Below are 24,543 nucleotides of genomic sequence, written 5' to 3' on the forward strand. Positions count from 1 at the left end.
TCTGTTATTGTACAGCTTCCAGTGAATGCTGAATACACATCACTTTATCCTGGGCTTTTGATGCTTGAGGTGTATATTTTTAGGACCCACCTTATTTTTATGCTGGCAAGTTGTTTTGAATTATTTTTAATAATTGTGTTTTAATTGTTCTTGTGCAAAGTTCTTGAACAGGTGGTCACAGGGCATATCCAGATGCCCTAGGGAGAAACAGATTTTCTACATCCATTTCAATCAGGGTTTAGGCCCAGTTTTGGTACAGAAACTGCTTTGGCCACCCTGTAGGATGACCTGTAGGTTAGATTACTGCAATGCATTTTATGTAGGGCTGCCTCTGAAGACAGTTTGGATATGGTCTGCTGTTCACAAAAGGTGTTTAGGCATTATCCAACCCTGGGAGCTGATGCAAGGTGTGTGTGTTTGAAAACAAGTCCTCCTCTCACAGAGAGGGTTGTCTGTCTTGCTGCTGCTGGCTGAACTAGGCTTAGTCATCTGGGGGGTCTGGGGGTATGAAGCAGTGCCAAGGGTTGGAGAGACAGATCACACTGAACACCCTCCCTCACAGCCGACAAAATAATAATAATAATAAAAAATACTGCCATGGAATTGTTGTGTTTGTATTGTGTATTTTTAAATAACACCGGAAGAGCCTGACTGCTGGATCAGGTCAAAGGGTCCCCTCTGTATGATGATTTATTTGATGATTTATTGATTTATTACCGGTATTTTTTGCCTGCCCACCCTAAAGTCCCAGGGTGGGTTGCAACAATTTAAAGACAACATTAAAAGTTTTTTTTTTTTAAAAAAAGTTACAATTACCAAAAATACAAAAAATAACTAATAATAACATCTAATAAGAAGCAATGAAATTTCATACAATTGCTTATATTTAGATTTCCAACCTTTCTGCACATAAAATCTTAAAAGCATGGGAAATTGCATACAAGTATATTAGGAGTATATAGGGAGAAAACCACGCATGGAAAATACGTATGGTCGTTCATTCAGGGCTTAAAAAAAAAGAAATGAGTTGAACGAAACTTAAAATTGCAGGGATGGGCAGTGGGGGGAGGGGGAGGGGTAAAATGGACAGACGTGTCTACCTGTACCTCCAATTGGCAAGGAACCCTTATCGGTTGATGACTCTTGTGAAGAGCCAGTTCCATCTGCAAACCTCTCCCCACCCCTCCATCTCTCCTCCAGAGCAATAAAAAATGCTATAGTTCTCAGAAGCTAGGAAACATTCCACTGGGCTTTAAAAAAATAAAAATAAAATAAAAATTCACAGCTGCAGACCTGGACACAGCGCTGGGATGTTGCTATTGGTGATGCATGAAGTTAAGGGGGTGGAGAGAAGGCGGCGGGGTGGGGTGGGGTGGGGGGGGAGGGGAAGCCTAGCAGGTTTGTGCACATGTTCTAGCAATTACAGAAAATGGGTCACTTAAAAAAAAAAGTTGCTACCCCTGGGGAAGGCAGGTGGCTGGCTAGGAGAACTGGGGTTGCAAAGCCTTTGTATTGGATGCAGCTCTGAGAGAGGGAGGGGGTGACCACAGGAGGTGGCCTGTGGTGCAGACGCTGACCCCACATATCCCAGCATCTCGTCACCCTGCACTTCCAGGGCTTCAGAGGTCACACCATACATCTGCAGCCCGCTGAAAATTGGTTTCTCTCAAAGGGTCCTGAGAATGGCAGTTCACACACACACACACCCTGCAGCGACCTTACTATTCCCAACACATATTCAAACAAACTACAGTTCACAGGTTTCTTTGGGAGCAAGCCAAGTGGGTGGATGTAAACAGAGGATTAGACACACTCACTGAGAACAGGCCATATAACAGGGCAGAGCATCTTCTTTGCATGTGGAAGGTTCCCGGTGTAATAGCCAGCATCTCCAGGTAGGGATGGGCATGTCCCTTGCCTGAAAGAGAACCTCTGCCAGTCCTTGTACACAATATGGAGCTAGGTGGACCAATGGGCCCCCCATGCACAAGTTCCCCATACCATATATTTGATATGCGTGTATATGTGTACTGTATCTATCTATCTGTCTCTCTCTCTGAACACAAACACATGCATGGTAACTACTGTTTCATGGCTTGGTTTTAGCTTCTCCCATTGCTAGTCACTCCTTGTATCAAGCTGCACCTGCATCCTCATTGCCGTTTTATTAGCCACATAAATAGTCGCCTTCCAACATGTGGCCACCCTGAGTGGCGCATTAGCGGAACACCTGTCCCTCCTCCCCACCTCGTCTGAAATAAGCCTCTTAACAATGTTCCTTCCTTATTGCTGTTTCCTCCTCCTTTCCTCCAGGCTTTCCATCGTTCCAGCCTTCCGCTCTTTCTTCCCATTTGTTTTAGCTTCTGTTGTTGTCAAAAACACTTATAGGTTCTATTTAATGTTTATATCCCTACAAGCCCCCTGATGAGGGCTGCGTGGTTGCAGCCTTGCATTTTTATTTATATAGGAAGATAAAGCCAGGACTTGTAACAGAGAAAGGTGGTAGAATTTTAAGGGGGAAGAGTGGACTGCTTCGGGCTGAAAGTGGAGGATTGCTTGCTCCATTTAAAATCCTCTCTGTGGTTACAAAACCTAAACTCAGCTAGTTGGCTGTTGTTGTGCCAGACTAAGGAAGTGTGGAACTTCAGACCTGGGTGCTGAATACAGTCCTTTAGACTTGGGTCATAAACATAAGTGCTCTGCTGGATAAGGCCAAAGGCCCATCTAGATCAAGATCCTATTCCCACAGTGGGAAAGCCCATAAGCAGGACCTGAGCACAAGAGCCCTTTCCCCTTCTGTGGTCTCCAACAACTGCTATTCAGAAGCATTGCTGTCTCCAATGGTGGAGGCAGAACAGAGCCATTGCAGCCCATAGCCATTGATAATCTCTTCCTCCCCACTCCCCTCCAATCCTTTTTTAAAGCTGTCCAAGTGGTGGGCTGTCACTGCCTCCTGGGAGAGTGAGTTCTGTAGTTAAACTCTGCACTGCATGAAGGACTTTCTTTTATCTTTCCTAAATCTTCTAACATTCATCTTCATTGGATGTCCATGAGTTCTCGTGTGATAAGAGAGGGAGAAAAACTATTCTTTATCCACTTGTCTCTCCTCATCCCTTGAGACTCTCTCTGACTCAGAGTAGACCTGTTGAAATCAATGGACCTGAGCAACTCATGCCCATTAATTTCTTGGGAGGAAAGCAATGACAAACCTAGACAGCATCTTAAAAAGCAGAGACATCACCTTGCCGACAAAGGTCTATATAGTTAAAGCTATGGTTTCCCCAGTAGTAATGTATGGAAGTGAGAGCTGGACCATAAAGAAGACTGATCGCCAAAGAATTGATGCTTTTGAATTATGGTGCTGGAGGAGACTCTTGAGAGTCCCATGGACTGCAAAAAGATCAAACTTATCCATCCTTAAAGAAATCAGCCCTGAGTGCTCACTGGAAGGACAGATCCTGAAGTTGAGGCTCCAGTACTTTGGCCACCTCATGTGAAGAGAAGACTCCCTGGAAAAGACCCTGTTGTTGGGAAAGATGGAGGGCACAAGGAGAAGGGGACGACAGAGGATGAGATGGTTGGACAGTGTTCTCGAAGCGACTAGCATGAGTTTGGCCAAACTGCAGGATGCAGTGGAGGATAGGCGTGCCTGGCGTGCTCTGGTTCATGGGGTCAGGAAGATTCGGACACGACTGAACAACAACAACAACAACTGAAATTCCAGCAGAAATAACATTGGAAACAGGCAACCCAATCCCTGAGAATCCTGGGAAATGCAGTTAAGAGCGTTGAGAATTGTCGCTATGAGAGGGGCAAGCAACAGTTTCAAGGATCTTCGGGAGCCATTTGCTTTCAATGTGCTTTAAATGTATAGTGTGTTATGCAGCCATGATTTAAGACAGTGGACCCAGCTGGGGTGCCATGGATCCAGTTATCTGGCTAACATTGCTTGGCACTTCCTCCTACATTCAGAGTTGGTGAGGAGGGATATTCAGAGATAAACATAACCCCCAGGGATACAATTTCCTGTCCAGTTCCTTTTTAGCTTTTTTGAGTTAATTTCAAGGCTGTAATTACAATCTTGGTCTCTCGCTGGTGCTGAACTTGCAGATGATGTTTGCTGGTCAGTGTGAATCTGATCCCTCCTTTGCATGGGCTATCTGAGGATAATCTTCTCTTCACAGCATCTCTGTTGTTTATCTGTTCCTGGAGGCCATGTGCCTCCTATATGCTCTCTTGACTTCAGTTAAGTATTGTTCTGAAAACTGCAAAGGGGGCGGGGAGACAGAAAAGTGAAAAAGAAAGATCTCCCTCTTCAGGATTCTGCTTCTTGGTTACTTGATTAGTCAGATCTGTCAAATATCAGGTATTTTACCTGCTCATTCTGTAGTTTTGTCTTGGGCTTGCTATCGGGTATTTTATTGAATGAGGCTGTAATTCAGTTGTAACTAACACCACTTACTAGAAACTGCAGAAGGGGAGAGGTGCTATTGTGCTTGGATCCTGCTTGTTGGTTTCCCTTTAGGGAATCTGGTTGGTCATTGTGAGAACAGGATGCTGGACTAGATGAACCATTGGCCTGATCCAGTAGGGCTCATTTTATGTTCTTATGTTCAAAGTGACCTGGCCTATCAGATTCACCTAACAAAACACCAGCTTCTTGCAAACAAACATTTATAAATAAACAGAGAGCATCCAAAGGTCAGGTTTTCCATGTCCCACACAGGTGTACCTTTTATGTGTGGGAGGAAAATATGAATCCCTGTGACCCACATGTGTGGGTTAAATAACAAAAGAATTGGCTGGGTGCCTGGATTCAACACATGGGGCTTCGTACAGTCTCCAGCAGGAGAGAGCCCCAATAGCAGAGTTTGAACACACAAAATTCAAGCAGCAGTATAATGTGGGGATTTGGGCTGTTGAACCATTTCCATATCTTGTTCAGTTGCATACAGAGTCCCCCTCTATCTACCCCTCTTGGCATGAACAGACCATACACTGTTAAGTAAGTTTTAAATGATTTACTTACAAAATGTTCCAAATGTCAGATTTATGCATTTATCCAAGCAGTAGCAAGGAGAACACAGGCAGAATACTCTTGGATAGAAAAGACAGAAGGATAGCTTCAATCATGTGCTCTAAGCTAAACACTTGCTTAAGCACATCTTCCTTGATCAGTTACATGGCATAGAGAGAGCAAGAGAGCGTGAAAGAGAGAGAGCAGAAAGAGAAGGCTTCAACTTCCTCTCCCATCTGAGAAAAGGGGCATGGCTAGCTGAGTCTAGGAATATAACCCTGTAGTCTTAACCCCTTCATGCACTAACTAGCACTCACACAAAGTTATGTTTTTTCTGCAATTTCCCACAATCTGTCTTTGTTTCACCTTCCTTTCTCTCAGTTTTACAAGCACCAGGGTAGTAAATAACATCTGCTTTCAATTTCTTGCTCCTTTGCTAAAAGGGAGAGGAAGATGCATAGAACCATCATGCACTGATTGTCTGCCTGTGATTAATGACACACCTGTTCAACAGCCCAGCCAGCCCAGAGCATCCATCCAGGGCAGGTAGGTCATTAATCACATTGTGTGGAGGGAGCTGCATTGATTTACTGGAAGCAGAGAAGCTGGCAGCACCTTCATGTTCTTTTGCCTTGGCTCACAGTCTGCCTCTGTAACATTTTGGAATCTGGAACTGGTTACTTTAGGGACGCTCTGAATAACAGCCACAGATTTCTGCTCCCTACATCATAACCACCTCTTTACTCTGTTGCTGTGGAGTGTCTCAAACAGGCTGTGAGTCTGAGAATGTTACTGCTTTGTATCATCGTCGTCATCATCATCATCATCACCATGCAACTAAGTGGGCAAATGTTGGCCCTGGCAGGTTATTGCAATAACATTGTGACATTCAGAACTGAGTTCAAGGGTATACATAGGGGTTGGCTATGTTGGCCCCTGCCAAGAATGCAGGTCCAAGCCCAGTGGAGATGCAAAGATCACACCTCTCCACTCTTGCAAGGAATGGCTAGGGGCCTGCCTACCCATACATGCACTCTCCTGACCACTTCTCCGCTGCTCTGCAAGGGATGGATGGAGGGAGTGCCAATACAACTCCTTGGCAAGGATGGAAGGAAGCCTAGCTTTCCTATTCCATCCTCCTCCCTGTTTCCTTTTGTGCTGTACTTTTTAGATTGTAATTCCAAGGTCAGTGGAGGGGGGGGGCCCTCTGGGAGTCTTTTTAGCTGAAAAGTGGGGTGAAGAAATGCTTTAAATAAACCAAGCAACCTGCAAATGCCCATGGAAAGTAAGCCCATGGAAAGTAATTGTGTACACTTGCCTTTTAAAAAATTATTTTTAAATTTTATTGCATATTAAAAATACATCCGTCAGATAATATACATATTACATTTCCGATAAATATAAGACTTAGATTTTAAATTAAGTTCATTTCGGATAATAGAACTAATAAATTGAGTACAGAAAGTAACAAATTACAACACGAAGAGAGAAGAGAGAGAGAATAAAGTGTGTACACTTGCTGATGTGTACAACTGTTTGTTCCCAGAGGCAGCACACTTGTTACACATTTTAACCATATGTGTGCACACACAGATTGCACACTTGCTGAACATCATGTGTGAACACATCTCCTGAAATTCAGAAGCAAAGTTCAAGGTGTTACTATTAGTATATGAAGCCCTGAACAACTTAAGGCCAGTTTACCTATTCAATTGCCTTGCCCCATATACACTCATTCAACTGCTTCAATCTGCAGAACTAGCTTTTACAGATGCCATATACAGTGGTACCTCAGTTTACGAACTTAATCTGTTCCAGAAGTCCGTTCTTAAACCGAAACCGTTCTTAAACCGAGGCGCGCTTTCCCTAATGAGGCCTCCTGCAACCGGTCCCCTCCACCATTCAGATTCCATTCTTAGACTGAGGTAAAGTTCTCAAACTGGGACACTATTTCCAATTTTGCAGAAACAAAATAGAAAATTCTTTCCAGTAGCAATTTTCTATTTTGTTTCGACTATGGCAGACCAACATGGCTACCCACCTGTAACTGCAATTTTGCAGAGTTCGTAAACCGAATCGTTCTTAAACCAGACTGTTCTTAAACCAAGGTACCACTGTATACCCATTCTGCATTTGAAGGGAAACAATATTTTAGTGTGGCACACTTTGGAACTCCCTGCCTATTGACACCAGGCAGGTGCCTTTTCTGTACTCTTCTGGTGCATGCTTATACATGTGCAGAGACACCCTGTCCCTGCTGAGAGGCAGTGACTGACTGTACTCTTTCTGCTTCCTGCTAAAAACATTCCTGCTTAGACAATCCTACCCAGATCTTTAGAAAGTTTATGTGAGTTTTGATCTGTTTTTAGTCTATTGCTCTTTTAACTTTTTGAATGTCCTGCAGGCACAGTAACCACTACACCAAACTGATCATTATATTTCAGAGACTGACAATGATGATTTTAGTTGTACCGTGTTTTGGGTTCTAATTATTCATTTGCTTTATTCAGTGTTATTTTTCTAGAAAAAGATGTGCCGGAACTCAGTGGTGCCCATCTGAGGGATGCCAAAAAAGGAGTTCCGGAGAGTTCCGGCTGGAAAAAAGCCCAGGTTTTATTGTTTATTGCTGGTTTTATTCTTCATTGCCTCCATCCAACACACACTTTGCACAGGAGTTCAGTCCCACTGAGCTGAGTGGGGCTTGCTTCTGAGTAGACACATACAGTATTGCACCATCTGCTTTGTTGTATATTATTTTACCCTGCAATCTGCTTTGAGTGGGCTATGGCTCTTAAAAGTGGCCTGGAAATATTATAGTAAGAAGTTTTGTGGCTTCCCCATGGGCTTGATGGTATATCAAATTATTTCTGACTGGTTACAGGTAGGTAGCCGTGTTGGTCTGCCATAGTCAAAACAAAATTAAAAAAAAACTCCTTCCAGTAGGACCTTAGAGACCAACTAAGTTTGTCATTGGTATGAGCTTTTGTGTGCATGCACACTTCTTCAGATACATGCACACGAAAGCTCATACCAAGAACGAACTTAGTTGGTCTCTAAGGTCCTACTGGAAGTAATTTCCCCCCCTGACTGGTGTTTGTGCTGCAGATCAATGTGCAAAAGGCTGCATTTAGGTTCCAGAACATGGTTTTGCATCACAAGAACACAAGAACAGCCTGCTAGATGAGACCAATGATCCATCCAGTCCAGTATCCTGTTCTTACAGTGGCCAACCATATGCACCAATGTGGCTCCCCCCCCACTCCAATCTCTCCCTGAATTCTACTGCAACACCCCCCCCCCCAAATGATCAATTTACTGAGTCAACAGAGACAAAGCTGGCAGCCTCTGTAGTCTCACTTGCCTGGAAACCTGATTGATTCCTGCCCGTGGTGCGGAGGTGATATCAATTTGGCCGGACTCTGATGGCAGGATTAGCTTTTGCCTCCTAGACACATCTTCAGGCACAAACACTCTCCAATCCTTTAAACACACACACACACCCCAACCCTCATCCAGCAAGCCCGACTGCAGGAAGCTGGATAGCTGTGGTTGGCGGAACAATTGTGGGGTTTTTTTACGGGGGGGGGGGAACCGGGAGGGAAAGCACCATGACTGAAATGCACAGTGGTGGTGGTGGAGGAGTGCTGAGCCGCTGAAGAGAGGCATCTCAGGGAGACTGCAGAGCTCCTAGCCCATCTGCCTGACAGCTATAAAACTGACTCAAGTTGACTTGGGATAACCGCTAAGCAGCCTCCTCCTTGCTGGAAGCTGAAGGCTCTTGGCTGCCCTTTTGAAGTCTGAGGAGAGGGGTGGGGGAGAAGACGGGAGGAGAGAGAAAGTGTGTGTCTGCAATTTCTGCACCTCCTCCTGCTCTGCTCCCTCTCAGTTTCGCCCCAGTCCTCCACCGACCAGAGCCTGTTGCACCTGGACCCTTGCAGCATCTCCCCCCCCCCACACACACTCTGCACTTGAAAAAGCAAGCATCTGGCTGTCTGGCTGTCTCTCACATTCTCCAAGGTAGGTTTTTTTTTTCTTTTTTCTTTTATAAAGAAACACAAATTTCCTTTTTCTTTTGCTTGTTGGTGTGTGTGTGTGTGTGTTGCATGTTTAATTGCACCCACTTCACAGATTCCAAACACACACACACACACACTTTCCTGCTAAATGGCTTTCAGGGGAAAACATATTTGCATTTTTGGTTGAGACAGAGCTTTTCTCTAGGTGCTGTGTGAGGCAGGAGGCTGTTATATAATACGAGTGTAGCTATCCCAGAATGGGCAGCCACCTTGACTTTTTCCCTTCTGTGTCCTGCTAAGTGCATTTCCTTGGAAAGTCCTCCCTGCCCCCAAATAACCAAAGCCAGAGAGGCATTTTGGATCCACTGTTCTGCTGATGAGGGTTTTCTTATTTAATATATATAGAAGTAGGAACAATAGGCTTTTCTCTCTCTCTTTCTCTCTCTCTCCCCCCCCCCTTCTCCAGCCTTTTGGACTGAATGAAGAATACTTATTTGGCTGGCTTTGGACCAGAGGTGGCTTGAAGCTCTAATGAAAACCAAGTGCTCTGGGCAGGTTTCAGCCACCTGTCCCCAGGATGCGCAGTCAATAATTTTGGGGCTTTAAATTTAATTGGTATGGATTCTGAGCTTTGGGAATCCAAGTGCAGTGAAGCCCACAAACTCTCCTTTCTTGGACATTTTGAAGCAGAGGTTGGGTGGCCACCTGCTAGGCAATATTTGGTTGTGAGTCCTGCTTTGCAGGGGGGTTGACTAGATGGCCCTTGGGGGGTCCTTCCAACTCTATTATTCTATGAAAATTGACACCGTGAAAGAGTGGGTGAAAATATGATACTCTGTTGCGACTCCACTGGACAAAAACCTTGGCCATCTCCATGGCCAAAAGCGGGGCTGGCCTGTGGGTCTAATTAATTAATTTATAATCTGTTTATCACATTTATATCCCACCTTCCCCCCAAAGAGTTCAAGGGGGCATACATAGTTCTTTCCCCTATTTTATCTTCACAACAATCTTGTGAGGTAGTTTATTGGCTGAGAGAGCTGTAGACCAGCCTCCAAGGTCACTCAGTCAGTTTCATGGCTGAGCTAGTCCAACACTCTAGCCACGGCACCACCTATGTAGATGTCTGGCCTGGGTTTTGGTAGGGAGAGGGTTGGTTCTGAGCATTGCCAGTTTTTTTCTTCTGTGAAATGTGCATTTTGTGAGGCACATGACAGCTTCTTAGATTTCCAGATGTACCCCCCCCAGGCCCAAAATGGTCAGAGATCCCTGCTGGCGTGAAAGGAACGGGGGTGTGGTTTTTATGAAGGATAGAAAAGGGGAGATAAAATAGATGTTAAGAAAATTGTACGTTAAAATAACTGAGACACAGTGACCAGCACCAGGGTTGCATCAAAGTAAGTTATGCCCAGAGTAGAGGCATTGAAATGAATGAAATGAATTCCTGCAGGAGGATTGGGGTCCCTTCCAACTCTACCATTGTGCAATTCTAATATTCTATGATTCTCAGGCAGCCATGTTCATTCATTTCATTGCATCTGCTCTGTAAATGACTAATCCGTGGCAGCTTCCCTGGAAGGGCATGACATGGGGAGTCAATGGGCCCTGCTCAGAGGAGCTCTGTGCTTTGGGTGTAATAAGAGCCTGCTAAACTAAGTGAGCCAATGGCCCACCTAGTTTAGCATCCTGCTTTCACAATAGCCCACAATATGCCCCAAATGGGAAGCCTGCAAGCAAGACCCACGTGCAACAGCGCTCTCCAGTTGTGCTTCCCACTGTCTGGTATTCAGAGATAGACTGCCCCAAGGCATGGAGGTTCTGCCATCACAGTACACCTCCACTTGGAGAGCCTGCTGGATTGGATCAATGGCCCATCTAGTCCAGCATCTTTTTCTTACAGTGAATAACGGGGTACCCATTATGGGAAACCCACAAGCAGGACCTGAGTGCAAAAGTCCTCTCCCTTCCTGTGGTTTCCAGCAACACAGCCATTGTGGTTAGCGGCCACTAATATCCTTATACAATCATAGAATTGTCAGTTGGAAGGGATCCTGAAAGTCTTCTAGTCCAACCCCCTGCAGTGCAGGAATCCTGGGTGGGCTTGAACCACCTGCCTCCACAAATTTCTTTTAAAGCCACCCAAGTTGTTGTCCACCACTGTCTCTTGTGGCAGCAAATTCATTGTTTAACTAAGTGTTGTGTGAAGAGGTATCTTCTTTTGTCTGCAATGAATCTTCCAAGATTCATCTTCATTGGGTGGCCCCACGGGGTTCTAAATGTTTTGAGAGAGGGAGGACAAATGTGTCTCTGTTCATTTTCTTTGCCTACTCTTGAACACTTCCAGCAGATCCCGATACAAAGTCATACATTCACACCATACTTTTAAAGCAGTGTGATACTAAAAAGTATCTGAAGAAGTGTGCATGCACACGAAAGCTCATACCAAGAACAAACTTAGTTGGTCTCTAAGGTGCTACTGGAAGGAATTTTTTATTTTTTTTGTTTTGTTTTGGCCACCAATGTAGATGGCTTTAAAAGAGGACTGGACAAATTCACGGAGAAGGAGGAGGAGGCTACAGCTGGAGCCATTAATGCTTTCGAATACCAGTTGCTGGAAACCACAGGGTGGGAGAGTGATGCTTACCTTCAAGGTCGGGCACCTTTATGGGGCATCACCTTCCGTTCACACCATGATCCGGTGAGGGACATGGAGTTGTGGGGTCTTCCCAGGCCAGCACAAACCCCAAAATTAGCTTCACACCAGCCCAGGAAGTGGATTACAACCTGCCTGCCAGTCAGCCAATGGCAGGCAGCAGGGGCAGAGCGAGGGGGGGCGTAGGGGGCGGGTCACCCCAGGTACCACCCTGGGAGGTGACACTTGGGGGTGGGACCCCGCCCCCGCAATCGGCGCTTCCAAAGCCGGCGCACGTGTGGTGTGGCAAGTTTTAAGGCTGCAGCACGTGAACAGCAGCACAGTGTCTGTGCTGCTGTTTGCACGCTGCAGCCTTAAAACTTGCCGTGCCGCCGCACAGTCGGAAGGGGTGCTGGCTGCTTGCACCTGCCATCTTGGGAGGACTGTGCATGTCCGTACATGCGCAGTCCACCTGGGATGCTGTCCCCACGTTTGCCGCCCCGGGTGGCAAAGCAGCTCCCTACGCCACTGGCAGGCAGGCTGACCAAAGGCTCTACCCCTGGGGCAGATTAGACTGGAGCCAGCAGGCTTCACTCTGGTCCACAGTTTGGGAATTTAAACCCATCCAGCTTCCACCTCCTTGTCCAGTTCCTAGTTGGATCTCCCACCACCTCTCCTTTTCCCTTGGCTCTTGGGCTCTGCATGACCTTGCTATGGACTATTGTTGGTCACCATATTCGGGGCCAAGAAGGAATTTGTCAGACTGATTCGGGGCCAGGCAGACTAACTGGATCTGTCCTTTGGTTTTTCCTGCCTCATAGCAATTGTCACAACTTTGGTGGTTAAGGCATTGAGTAAGCCTGAATCTTTATTGGAGGGGAGGTTGTAGCCTCTGCCTGCCTCTCCAGTTTTCAGGGGTATCTTGTTAAATGAATCTGAGAGGAGTTGTTTTTGTCCTGAAGCACAGGCAGGAGCTAGGGCCATAGCACTCCTCAAGGTGACCACCCCTGTGTCATAGGGGCTGAACTCTTCAACTAGGAGTGACCCCTACAGGTATACCCCAAGAGGCTGATGGGCTGATGGTTCAAATAGTTATACCCAATGGCTTGCCAAAAGTTGTGGCCTGATTTGACCCAAATTAATGTGTACTTTCTTGGGAGGTGGATATGGGTGCCAGGGACGCCTGGTTCATACAATGTTTGAATCCTGCTTGCAGGTTTCTCACTGGGGCATCCAATTGACCACTGTGAGAACAGAATGCTGCACTAAATGGGTCATTGACCTGATCCACTTGTCTCTTCTTATGTTTTTTATTATTATTATTATCTTGGAGTCATGGAGTTTACCCATTTGCTGCAGACAAGCTGTCTGTCTTCCCTGCTGCTCCCCAATGGGTGTAGGATGGTGGCAGCAGCCTCTGGCTGCCAAAATGGTATTATGTCCTTTCTTGCTTTGGGGGCTCTGAGGGTTCTTGTGTTCGGGTCCTGCTTGCTGGTTTCCCACAGGCATCTAGCTGGCCTCTGTGAAAATAGGTTGCTGGACTAGAGGAGCCCTGGCCTGATCCAGCAGGCTGTTCTGGTGTTCTTTTATTAGCCTGATCGTAACAGTCCCTTCTTTGAGAGCTTCCAGAAGAGTTTGAACACCTATGGACAATCATCTCCCCATTGCTGAGCCTCACTGATGCCTGTTCTGAGCTAGTTCTTCCCCACAGTCTCTTGTTCCAGTGCTCCAAAATCTCCCTGCCTGGCTGGAACAGGACACCAAGCGACTCAGACACAGTCTGAACATCCGTGCAGCTTTAATATAATAATCCAGCTTGGGAAAATCCAGCACCTCCACTCCCGGCAGGCAGAGAGGCGGGGATGAGTAGGAAATTCGCACTCTCCAGGCAGCCAAAGAAAATGTGGAGTTGGGGGAAGAAGCCAGCACTACTCCGAAAGGCTGAGTTTTCTTAGAAAGGGGAATCCTCAGTGTCTCTTCTGTAAGACAGAGGAGGAGGAGCCCAAAGAGGGAAGGGTAAGTGGTGGGCAAATCTGTCAATTTCACTTTATTTAATGCCCCACATTTCTTCCAAGGTGCTCATGGGGGTGGTACATAGTCCTCCCTCTCCCCATTTTATCCTCACAACAACCCTGTGATGTAAGTTAGGCTGAAAGGCAGTCACTGACCTCCCAGGTCACACCCAGTGAGCTTCATGGCGCAGCAGGGGCATTGAATTCTGGTCTCCCAGGTCCTAGTCTGACACTGACCACTACAATCCACCACACTGGCTCTTCCTCTCAATTTATCACTTTTCCAATCTTAAGTTCAGTCAATCTTCAGATTCATTTGCTTAAAAAAAAAAAGTTCTCATGAAAAATTATCAGCACCTTAGTACATATTTTTCCTAATAGACACATATTTAAATATAGTTTTCCCTCATCTACACATTTACACAATGCAGTTTCTCCCAATATACTGCTGTTTTCACTAATACATGCATTTTTATGCACACTTTTGCTTTAATATATGCATTTTGGGACACATTATTCGGCTGGAGAACTACACTGCAAGAGTGAGAATTTTGAAGGATGGCTGCGAGTTTTGGAAAGCACTAATTTGGTAGGGTTGTCTTTAAATGCAAATTGAGTCTAATTTTTCCTCCATCCCTGGTCTGGAAGCACCCATTTTTCCACATTTCCACCCAGTGAGAGGACAGTGATTCCTGACCTCATTCTGAATTAGCTCTGTGATGACACCCTGTCAGAGGAGTCAGATTTCCCCCCACATCCCTTGGCAGAACTACACTTTTTTAATGAGGGGGACCTTGGGGTTTCCTATTCAAAGCTTTATTCAGAGCAAGGGGAGAAATTCATTGCAAATTTTGCACCACTGAAACTCCATGCTTAGATGAAGCGGAGGTGTCTTAATAGACTGCCCCCCCGGGAATACAAGCAGAATGGCAGTTCCAAAAGGGCAGCTTGTGTAGGAGTCCCCCACACCACGTTGTGATGGGGCAATTATTTATTTGACAACATTTATACATGGGTGGTGCTGTGGTCTAAACCACAGAGCCTAGGGCTTACCGATTAGAAGGTTGGCAGTTCGAATCCGTGTGATGGAGTGAGCTCCCGTTGCTCAGTCCCTGCTCCTGCCCACCTAGCAGTTCAAAAGCATGTCAAAGTGCAAGTAGATAAATAGATACCGTTTCGGCGGGAAGGTAAATGGCGTTTCCGTGTGCTGCTCTGGTTTCGCCAGAAGCGGCTTAGTCATGCTGGCCACATGACCTGGAAGCTGTACGCCGGCTCCCTCAGCCAATAAAGCGAGATGAGTGCCGCAACCCCAGAATCATCCGCGACTGGACTTAACGGTCAGGGGTCCCTTTACCTTTATATGCCACTTGATTGTAAACCTATAAGCAGTTTACAATATATATATATATATATATATATATATATATATATATATATATATATATTAAAATTATCAGTAAAAACGGTTTAAAAGTTTTTTAGATTAGAAATCAACAGGGGGGAAAGAGAGAGAATAAAACATGTCAACATCTATGTGCCTAAACAAAAATGTTTAATGCAGGCACTGAAAAGAATACAGTGAAATTGCCTGCCTGGTGTTAATAGGCAAGGACTTCTGAAGTGAATGTGTGCCACACTGAAAGATCAATTTCTCACAATTGGGGAATGAGTATCATGTGGAACCTCTAACAGTGTCAGTTCTGCAGATCGATGAGCACATAAGGAGCAAGATGGTCCTGCAATGATGACCAAATTCCCCAGTGCTTGTTTCCTGCCAGATTTTTCATTCCTTCATTTCATAAAATTTATATACTGCTTTTTATTATATATATATAAAAAAATACACACGGAAGCAGTTAAACCTGCAGAGTTTAATACAGCCATTCATAGAAATATAGAATTATAGAGGGGACCCAAAAGGCCATCCAATCCAAATCACTACAATTCTGGAAAAAAAATCAACCTTTGCTTCTTGCTTTCTTAGGATGAAGAGAATCAAGGGGACCTGGGAGTGCAACTTCATTGGCGACTGCACTCACCTGAAAGGGGCTCTTGCATTTGCACTCTTCATAGGGAATGTTGCCCTGGTGATATCACAAGTGAGAATTTTCTTCATTCACAAATGTATTAAAAATATCCATATACCACCAGGTATGCTAGCACCTCCAGGTGCTGTCCAGTGACGATGTGTAAAATGCAATACAACAGTGGTCTAGTGGTTTGGGGGTCACTGGAGGGGGGGGTCAAAGACCTGTTACTATTTCTGCAACATCATCCCAGAAGGCTCCCTGTCTCCGGGGTCCTAGAGCCGATCAATCAGCATGAAAGGGGAGTTGTTGTTTTTTTAAGCAACTGGGAAGAAGCCTTCTTACACTTGGCACCAATTGGATCCAGTCAGAGTGAGAATGGGCTCCTGGGGCCCCTCTGGATAAGGTACATGAGAGGAACACCAAGGAGTTGCTATGTAAGCTGAAAAGCTAAGCATTTAGGAACGCTGAAAAGACAACGGAAGGAATGCTTCCGTTTCAAGAGAATGGGGTACAAGTTCTGTTACATTCAATGGCACTTCAATGAAAACACAACTTAAGTCACTCTGAAATAAGATTTTGGAGCATCCAAATGATTTGTCCACATACATGTACAGAAAATAGATTTAGCTGAAAGGAAACACATGGAGATCTGCATTGATCACTGTAATGCATCCCTAATTATTACTGTTGTATAATTATAAAGTTGTTGTATAATCCTAGAAGGGGGCCTGGCTATGACTCTCATGAAGGAACCCTGCACTTCTGAATTTGCCACTACACTACTGAATATGCAATACAATTTAAAATCGGACACAAATGAAGCAGTCAAGAAGTGCTGAAAAATGACAGTGGCAGGCATGAAGAATCAGTGTGTGCCAAAAGGGCCATAGCTCAGTGGTAGAGCCCCTGAGTTCCAGGTTCGGTCCTCAATGGCACCCTTGCTACGCCATGGTGAAACCCTATCCTGAAACCCTGGAAAGACACTGTCAGTGAGTGTAAGCAGTACCAAGGGTTTTACTCATTAGGCAAATTCCTATGTTCCTACCTATATCTGCAGTCAGATGCAGAATTATGAGGACTAGAATCTTACTTTATGTTTAGCTGAAGGAGCAACTGCTGAGTGGCTGCTCTGCACAGGTATGTGCTATATATGAGTAACCGATAAACTGGGGCTCCTGTCTTCAGTGGGGGAAGGAAATGGAGATGCAGCTGGTAGACAGGCATGAAACCTCGAATGAACTGAAGCAGGAAAGAAATGGAGAAAGAATTGGTTTCAGCAGCTGAACCATGTTTGTTGAAGTATCCCTTCAACCAATCAACCCATCTCACCTCTAATTTATCTTCTTTGCCCCTAAATGGCAAACAGGAGAACCTTCAGGCATCCAACAGCCTTGAGGAAGGCAGCGATGTCACTGCCCACTGGTGGGGTGAATGGACCAAGTGGACGGCTTGCACCCGGACGTGTGGGGGAGGAGTCAAATCCCAAGAGAGGCATTGCCTCCGGCAGAGGTAAACCCCTCCCTCCAATGAACTGATCCCGCCCCCATCCTCTGAACAATAAAACTTTCCCATTGGTTCCGAAGGGAGCATCTCAGGCAGCCTCCCTCGAATCAGGGGCCCTCGAGGTTGAACCGGGGCTGATGGGAGCTATAATCCATATCCATCTGGAGAGGGTGCCACTCTGGTTGTCCCTGGGGCTCCCTGGTGGTTTGTTGCAGGAAGGATAACATTTTCAGCCAAAGGATCACAGTCCCCTTGAAGGGAACCTTCAGAAGCCCACATGCAAAGGGTGGGCATGGCCAGGACAAAAGCAGGCAGGCTAGTGGCTGTGACTATTACCATCGTGTAGCCGGATAATTCCAGCTGCACACAGGGCAGAGGTTCCTTTTATATGCAGACATATCTTTCCATCCTCCATCCAGGTAAGAAAGAGGCATTGTCCCAGTTCAAAAACGCTATTCCAACCAGGCAAACACACTCAAGGAGGCAGTGGAGCAGGGGTATCAAGAGAGGTTGTGTTTGTAACCTTGGGAGAATTTTAAGGGCCAGATAAGAGGTGACATAATAGAAGGTTATAGCTGGGATAGCTCAGTTGGTAGAGCATGAGATTCTTAATCTCGGGGTTGTGGGTTCAAGCCCCACCTTGGGCAAACGTTTCCTGCACTGCAGGGGGTTGGAATAGATGACTCTCATAGCCCCTTCCAACTCTACAAAATCTAGGAATCTATGATTCTAAGGTTATAACATTTAGCATAGTATGGAAAAAGTGGAGAGAGAAAAGTTTTTTCTCCTGCTATCATAACACTGGAACTCCTGGGCACCCAATGAAGCTGAGTGCTGGAAGATTCAGGACACAAAAAAGCAAGGACTTCATGAATAGTTAAACTGTGGAACTAGCTTCCACAGGATGCAGTGATGGCCCCCAGCTTGGATGGCTTTAAAAGTGGATTGCATAGGTTCATGACACAGAGTGAGTCTTGTGCTTTTAATGAATGAATCCAGACAACATTTTATCACTGGGGGGGGGGGGGTAGCCGCAGACACACTTCTCTAAGCCCACAGGGCACAGGAGATGTTTGGCAAAGGCATGCAGGAGGTATGCACAAGAGCACCTCTCATTCCCAAGAGTCTTGGGTAGCTGCGAGCAGGAGTGGCATTTGCCCAGGACCTTGAGAAGCAGCCTCGCTTACAAACATCAGAGCATATTCCTTAGGGACCACCTCTTCTCATACGAACCAACCCAGACCTTGCAACCATCTTCTGAGGCCCTTCTTCATGTGCCTCCTCCACCAGAGATCCGGAGGATGGCAACATGAGAATGGGCCTTTTCTGCAGTGGCTCCCTGTTTATGGAATGCTCTCCCCAGGGAGGCTCACCTGGTGCTTTCATTGCATATCTTTAAGTGCCAGGCAAAAATAAAAATAAAAAAAATTCTCCTCTCCTGGGCCTATGGCTAATTAAACTATCTATGGTCTTTTAAATGGTGGAGAGGGGTGTTTTTGTTTTTTAATAGGTTGTGTATTTTTGTGTTTTTATATTGCAAACTATCCTGTGATCATCAAATGAAGGGCAGCATAGAAATGTAATCAATCAATCAATCAATCAATCAATAAAATGTCACTAAGAACTACTACCTGAGTTTGTTTTTGTTCTCCTCCCTCTCAGCCCATTTTTCCTTTTGTGTCATGTCTCTGATATTGTGAGTCTGGGGGCAGTGACTGCCTTCTTGCTTAGGGTTGTCATACGTCTGCGATTCCCTGGACATATCCGGAATACAGTGTCTGGGCAGGAATTGGTAAAATGTCTGGGAAAATCAGCAACTTTAAAGATCAACAGCTTTGTCCCCCCCCCCCCCCAGCTCATCAACTTTTCTGTCTGGATTCTCTCTGGATTGTTTGATATATGGCAACCCTATTCTTGCTGATATTTGTAAGCCATTCTGGGACCCTTTCTTTTGGATGATAATGATGAGTTTCATTTTTCGCTTGACTTGATCCTGTTTCCTTTTCTTTCTGTGTTTAGAAAGAAGTCCATGACGGGGCTCGCTAATAAAACATGCACTGGGACTTCAAAAAGATACCAGCTATGCAAAGTGCAAGTAAGAGAAGCATTTTCATGCTTTTTTATTACTGAGATGCAGCTTTCAGTCTTAACTAGCAAGGTACAGATTCCATGCAGCTGTAGAAAATATGAACCAGCTACCACCATTTCAAACTCAGGCCACGTTCTCACCATACATTTAAAGTGCTATGATACCGCTTTAAACAGCCATGGCTTCCCCCAAATAATCCTAGGAAGTGGAGTTTGCTAAGCGTGTTCAGAATTGTTTGCAAACCCCCATTCCTCTCCCAGAGCTACAGTTTCCAGAGTTCCAGAGTGTGAAGAAGAATTGGTTGTTAAACCACTCTGGAAAATTGTAGCTCTTTTCTCGGGATTCTTCAAAGCCTTAATAGTATGGTGTGGATATGGCTTTAATTCATCATCATCATTCTCGATTAGTAGAAATAGGAACCTTCCTAATGCCAGTTGCTGGAAACCACAGAAGGGGTCCTGCTTGCTGGTTTCCCACAGGCATCTAGCTGGCCTCTGTGAAAATAGGTTGCTGGACTAGAGGAGCCCTGGCCTGATCCAGCAGGCTGTTCTGGTGTTCTTTTATTAGCCTGATCGTAACAGTCCCAGGATCTTCCTGATTCCCTTGCACATTTGGGTTTTGACAGCCCACCATCAGTTCACCCGCAAGGGCAGGAAAAGTCTCTGGAATGTAGCAGCAGACTCTCCTCCTCCTCCTCCTCCTCTTCCTCATCCGGACGCTCGTCTCTTCCTTTTCCAGCAGTGTCCCCCGAATGGCAGGAGCTTCCGGGAGCAGCAGTGCACATCCTTCAACTCCCACATGTACAACGGGCAGACGTATCAATGGAAGCCATTGTATCCTGGTAAACAAGGAGGCCTTTTGTCCAGGCGCTTTTGATAAGGCAAAGCTTACTCCCACCCCACCCAATCCAAAAAAGACAGAAAGACAGACAGACAGACAGACAGACAGACAGACAGACACACACACACACACACACAGAGAGAGAGAGAGAGAGAGAGAATTTGAAATGAATGGAGTTCTCTTCTGTACTAGGAAGGAGGCTCCAACCAGATTTTATCAGAGGAGCAAAGCTCCCCACCCACTTCTTTCCCTGGGCTCAAAGGCCTCTGCAGTTGCAACAGCTGCTTTGAAAAAGACAAGAAGGGAGTAGGGGAGTGGAAGCATTGTGATGAACAAGGTCTGGGTCAAATATCCAATAGTTTCTAATGCATATGCAGAACTGACCCTATCTGAAAGCCAGTCGTGAACTTGCTTTTGGGTTGCTGCTGCTGTTATTTAAATTGCTTAGTTGCTTTCTCTCTTTTAGTGACTTACAACAAACAAACCCCGTAGATACATTAAAACATCCCACTCACTCTAAAAGGCCCTAGATAGTTTAGAGCTAAAGGCTTGGTTAAAAAGGAATGTTTTTGTCTGAAGATATATAATGATGGCATTAGGCAAGCCTCCTGGAGAGAGCATTGCACAAGCAGGGAGCCACCACTGAAAAGGCCTAGTTCATGTGTTGCCACCGTCTGGGCATCCCGTGGAAGCAGACACATGAAGAAGGGCCTCAGATTATGATCAGAGGTTAGAACACTACTTCAAGGTAGATCAAATACTTATCCAGATTTTGAGACGCCACCTCAGTGTGTGAAAAGTGCACTCAAAAATTTGTGTTATTTACAGTTGTGATGCATCCATAATGTGTACTTTATGGGGAAGCACACTGGAAAATACCTATTTGGAGGAAATTTGTTCCATAATGCGTATAATAATGTGCTTAACAAGCACATTTAAATTTTAAAGGCAGAAGTTTCATGCCCCCCCCCCCAATCTACACAAAACAGGGCAGGGCAGACTTTCAATTGAGTAACAGTGAAAATGAAATGGGATGTCCTAGCCACAATGGAGGCTATGCTCTTCCTTCACAGTCAGAGACAGTAATGTTTCTGAATGCCAGTTGCTGGAAACCAAAAGAGGGGAAAGTGTTCTTGTGCTCAGATCCTACTTGCTGGTTTCCCGTTGAGGTTATCTGGTCTGCCACTGTGAGAACAGGATGTTGGACTAGATGAGCCCCCTTTGGTGTGATCCAGCTGCAGAGCTCTTCCTATGTCCTTATGTTATGCTATACTTTCTACCCAACAACGATGGATATTTTGCTGGTGACATTTAATAAGCAACTGTGTGCATTTGTGTGTGTGCGTGTGCATGTGTGTGTTTGGTCAGTGTGTGCAATATCATTTGTCCTCCTATCTCCAGATGACTATGTCCACATCTCCAGCAAGCCCTGTGATCTCCACTGCACAACCATCGATGGTCAAAGGCAGCTCATGGTCCTGGCTCGGGACGGGACGTCCTGTAAATACTCCGATTTCCGTGGGGTTTGCGTTTCTGGAAAATGTGAGGTTGTTAAACATTATAGCAACCATATTGTCAGCCCAGGGGGTGGGGGAGATGGGACAAGAAGAGGGGGACACACAAATGACCCTGTTGTGGGGAGCCCAGAATCTGGGTGGTGGGTGCTGACCAGCGGGAAACTACATGGCCATTGTGGGGTGAAGTTGCACTAGAGCATGGGCGTACCCAAGGGAGGGCAGGAGGGGGCACCTGCCCCCCCTAGAAGCAAAAAATAATAATAATTAAATGGTTATCAGCAGCCTAAAAGGAAAAAAAGCTCTGCTAAATAGCTCAACTACCAGTCTTTCTCCCCCTCCCAAAATCTAAATAACAATTGAGCTCTGCCGACTGGCAGCCGGCCACTGCGTGTGTGTGTGTGTTGCGCCGGCTGATCATTGCAAAGGAGCTTTGGAAACAGTTCCCTTGCATGGTGAGTTGCGATGGCTGAGGATCCTAGGAAACTGAGTTTTTCAGCCATTTGGGGGCTTTCTGTTTGGGGGGGGGAGTTTTTCTGTTTTTTGAAGCTGTTTTTGTTTGCTGTCTACATAATATGGTCAGTAATCTAAAAACGAAACGAACCCCTAAAAAACGGGGCATTTCTCATCCCCAAAAAAGGTCAACAACTTTGAGCTGAACCCCAAAAAACGGGGGTAGATCACTGCTGAAAGTAGATCACAGTCTCTTGGGAGTTGGCCACCCATGTAACTAGAAAAAAAATTTAAAAAAAAATTCAAGCAAATAATTGTAATAACTACCGTAATAAAGCACTGCTATAATTATATATAATTTTCCTAAAATTTTGATTTCATTCGCCTTTCCGTGCTGAAATGTCACAACCTGAACGACCATGGCTTGCCCCCTCCCTAGTTTTGATCCTGGGTACGCCCCTGTACTAGAGGCTGCTGGAATTTGTAGTTCTGCAGAGTATTCCCTCGCATCACCTCCCACTCTCAGCATCTGTAAAGATCCCAGGGGAGAAAACTTCCAGGCTAGGCTTCTTCCAGCAACATCAGCGAGGAAGTGATGGGTGGGCAAGATCTCTATTGCACCACATGTCCAGGAAGTGAAATAGCAGCCAGCAACCCCTCTTTCTTTCCCGTTGGCCAAGGTGACATTGAATATCATTTGATATGGGGCTTGGGGCACAAGAGGGTATCTTGGAGCAGGAGCAGAGAGACAGGATCCGAGCCAGGAGGACTGGAAGCACAGCCAGCAGCTCTATTGTAATCCAGCTGGTGAGGATCTCTTTGGTCCGTCTGTGTGGCAATGATGGCCCCCAACTTGGATGGCTTTGAAATAGGATTGGGCAAATTCAAGGAGGAGGAGGCTACCAGTGGCTACTAGCCATGATGGCCATGCTCTGGTCAGAGGCAGTATTGCTTCTGAATGCCAGTTGGGCTTCTTCATTCAACATTGGATCACTTTGGCCTGATTCAACAGGCTTTCTTATGTCATGGAGGAGAAGGCTACCCATGGCTACTACCTCCTGTGCTTCAAGGCAACAATGCTTCTGAATACCACCTTGTTGGAAACTGCAATGGGGAGAGGGCTCTTGTGCTTAGGTCCTGCTTGCAGGCATCCCACTGGTTGGCCACTGTGAGAAGAGGATGCTGGACTAGATGGGCCACTGGCCTGATCCAGCAGGGATCTTCTTGTGTTCTTATGCATGTAAAAAGTGTGTGTGCGTGTGTGTGCGCGCGCGTTGAATGTGGGTGAGACTGTGCGGGGTGGTGGTGGTGGTGAGCATATAAGTGTATGTGAATGAGTGTGAATAGGCAAGTGGGATGTTTTAAAAATCCAACCAGATTTTTTTGAGGGGTGGGAGGAGAAGCATCAAATAAAAATATTTTTGCTTCCTGCCAGGGATAAGTCTGGTCTCACCTTTGGGAGTTAACTCTGCAACTATGGGCAGGGAGTGGGGGGGGGATGTCACAGTTAAGGCCCCGTCTTGCATTCCCACCAGCCAGAGTACTTTTCATGGTGGGAGATGCGGTGGGGCTTCTGAAGACAATTTCAGCCTGCAGGCTGCTTCATACAGGAGGAGGCTGATCTTTCAGATATCCTGGCCCTGAGTCATTTAGGGCTTTGTAGGTAAGCATCAGCACTCTGAACTGGACCCAGAAGCCAGAGCAGTTTGCTTATGATTTATTTAACAATCTTCCATTCCTCCTTTTTAAAGAGAAGTTGAGAAGGCCCTAGCTCAGTGGTAGAGCACCTGCTTTGCATGCAGAATGTCCCAGGTTCAATCCCCAGTGGCATCTCTAGGATAGAACCCCTACATGAAACCCCGGAGAGCTGCTGCTGGTCAATGTAGACAATACTGAGCTAGATGGATCAATGCTCTAACTCAGTAGGAAGCAGCTTCCTTTGTTCCCAGGAAGGGCTGTAACTCAGGCAAAAAGTCCTCCCCTTGGTCACCACCAATTGTACTCAGGTCAGCATAATGTTGTGAAATAGGTTGCAGAGAATCCCATCAGCAACTGGTTGGCCAGTGTGGGAAGAGGATGTGGACCAGATGGGCCTTTGGTCTGATCCAGCAGGGCTCTTCTTAACTGATAGCTGAGAATGGAACCTCCAGGTCCAGGAAGCTGATTGGATTCACAGGTGGGGAGAGCTGCTGTTGTTCTCAGGTCCTGTTTACAGGATTCCCATTGGTTTGGCCATTCTGAGAACTGGATGCTGGACTAGATGGGCCTCCTCTGGCCTGATCCAGCAGTCAGGCATTTCTTGACTTAGTGTTGCCTTGGCTGTTTGCATCCCATCACAGCCTTCTTCCACAGGTCTCTTTAGAAGGCTCTAGCATTCCAACATTTTTAGTTTGTTCAGCCTGATTCTGATGCAGATCTATGACTATGTGATATTTAC

The 24,543-nt window shown here is 45.8% G+C and overlaps 1 protein-coding gene and 1 non-coding gene across 2 annotated transcripts in view; both read left to right on the forward strand.

Annotated features, from left to right (window-relative positions):
- ADAMTSL2 (ADAMTS like 2) overlaps window positions 1–24,543 on the forward strand; it is a 52,001-nt gene that overhangs the window by 3,315 nt on the left and 24,143 nt on the right. The window contains exons 2-7 of the mRNA XM_033138232.1: window positions 8,904–9,034; window positions 15,662–15,776; window positions 17,074–17,216; window positions 19,230–19,305; window positions 20,038–20,140; window positions 21,541–21,686. Of these exons, the coding sequence (XP_032994123.1) occupies window positions 8,904–9,034; window positions 15,662–15,776; window positions 17,074–17,216; window positions 19,230–19,305; window positions 20,038–20,140; window positions 21,541–21,686 (714 nt within the window). The remainder of the gene's footprint in view (window positions 1–8,903; window positions 9,035–15,661; window positions 15,777–17,073; window positions 17,217–19,229; window positions 19,306–20,037; window positions 20,141–21,540; window positions 21,687–24,543) is intronic.
- On the forward strand, window positions 17,785–17,857 carry TRNAK-CUU. Its single transcript has one exon. It is a non-coding gene; the product is annotated as a tRNA-Lys (tRNA).

Source organism: Lacerta agilis, chromosome Z (genome assembly GCF_009819535.1).
Source record: "Lacerta agilis isolate rLacAgi1 chromosome Z, rLacAgi1.pri, whole genome shotgun sequence".
In the NCBI taxonomy this organism is placed as follows: Eukaryota; Metazoa; Chordata; class Lepidosauria; order Squamata; family Lacertidae; genus Lacerta; species Lacerta agilis.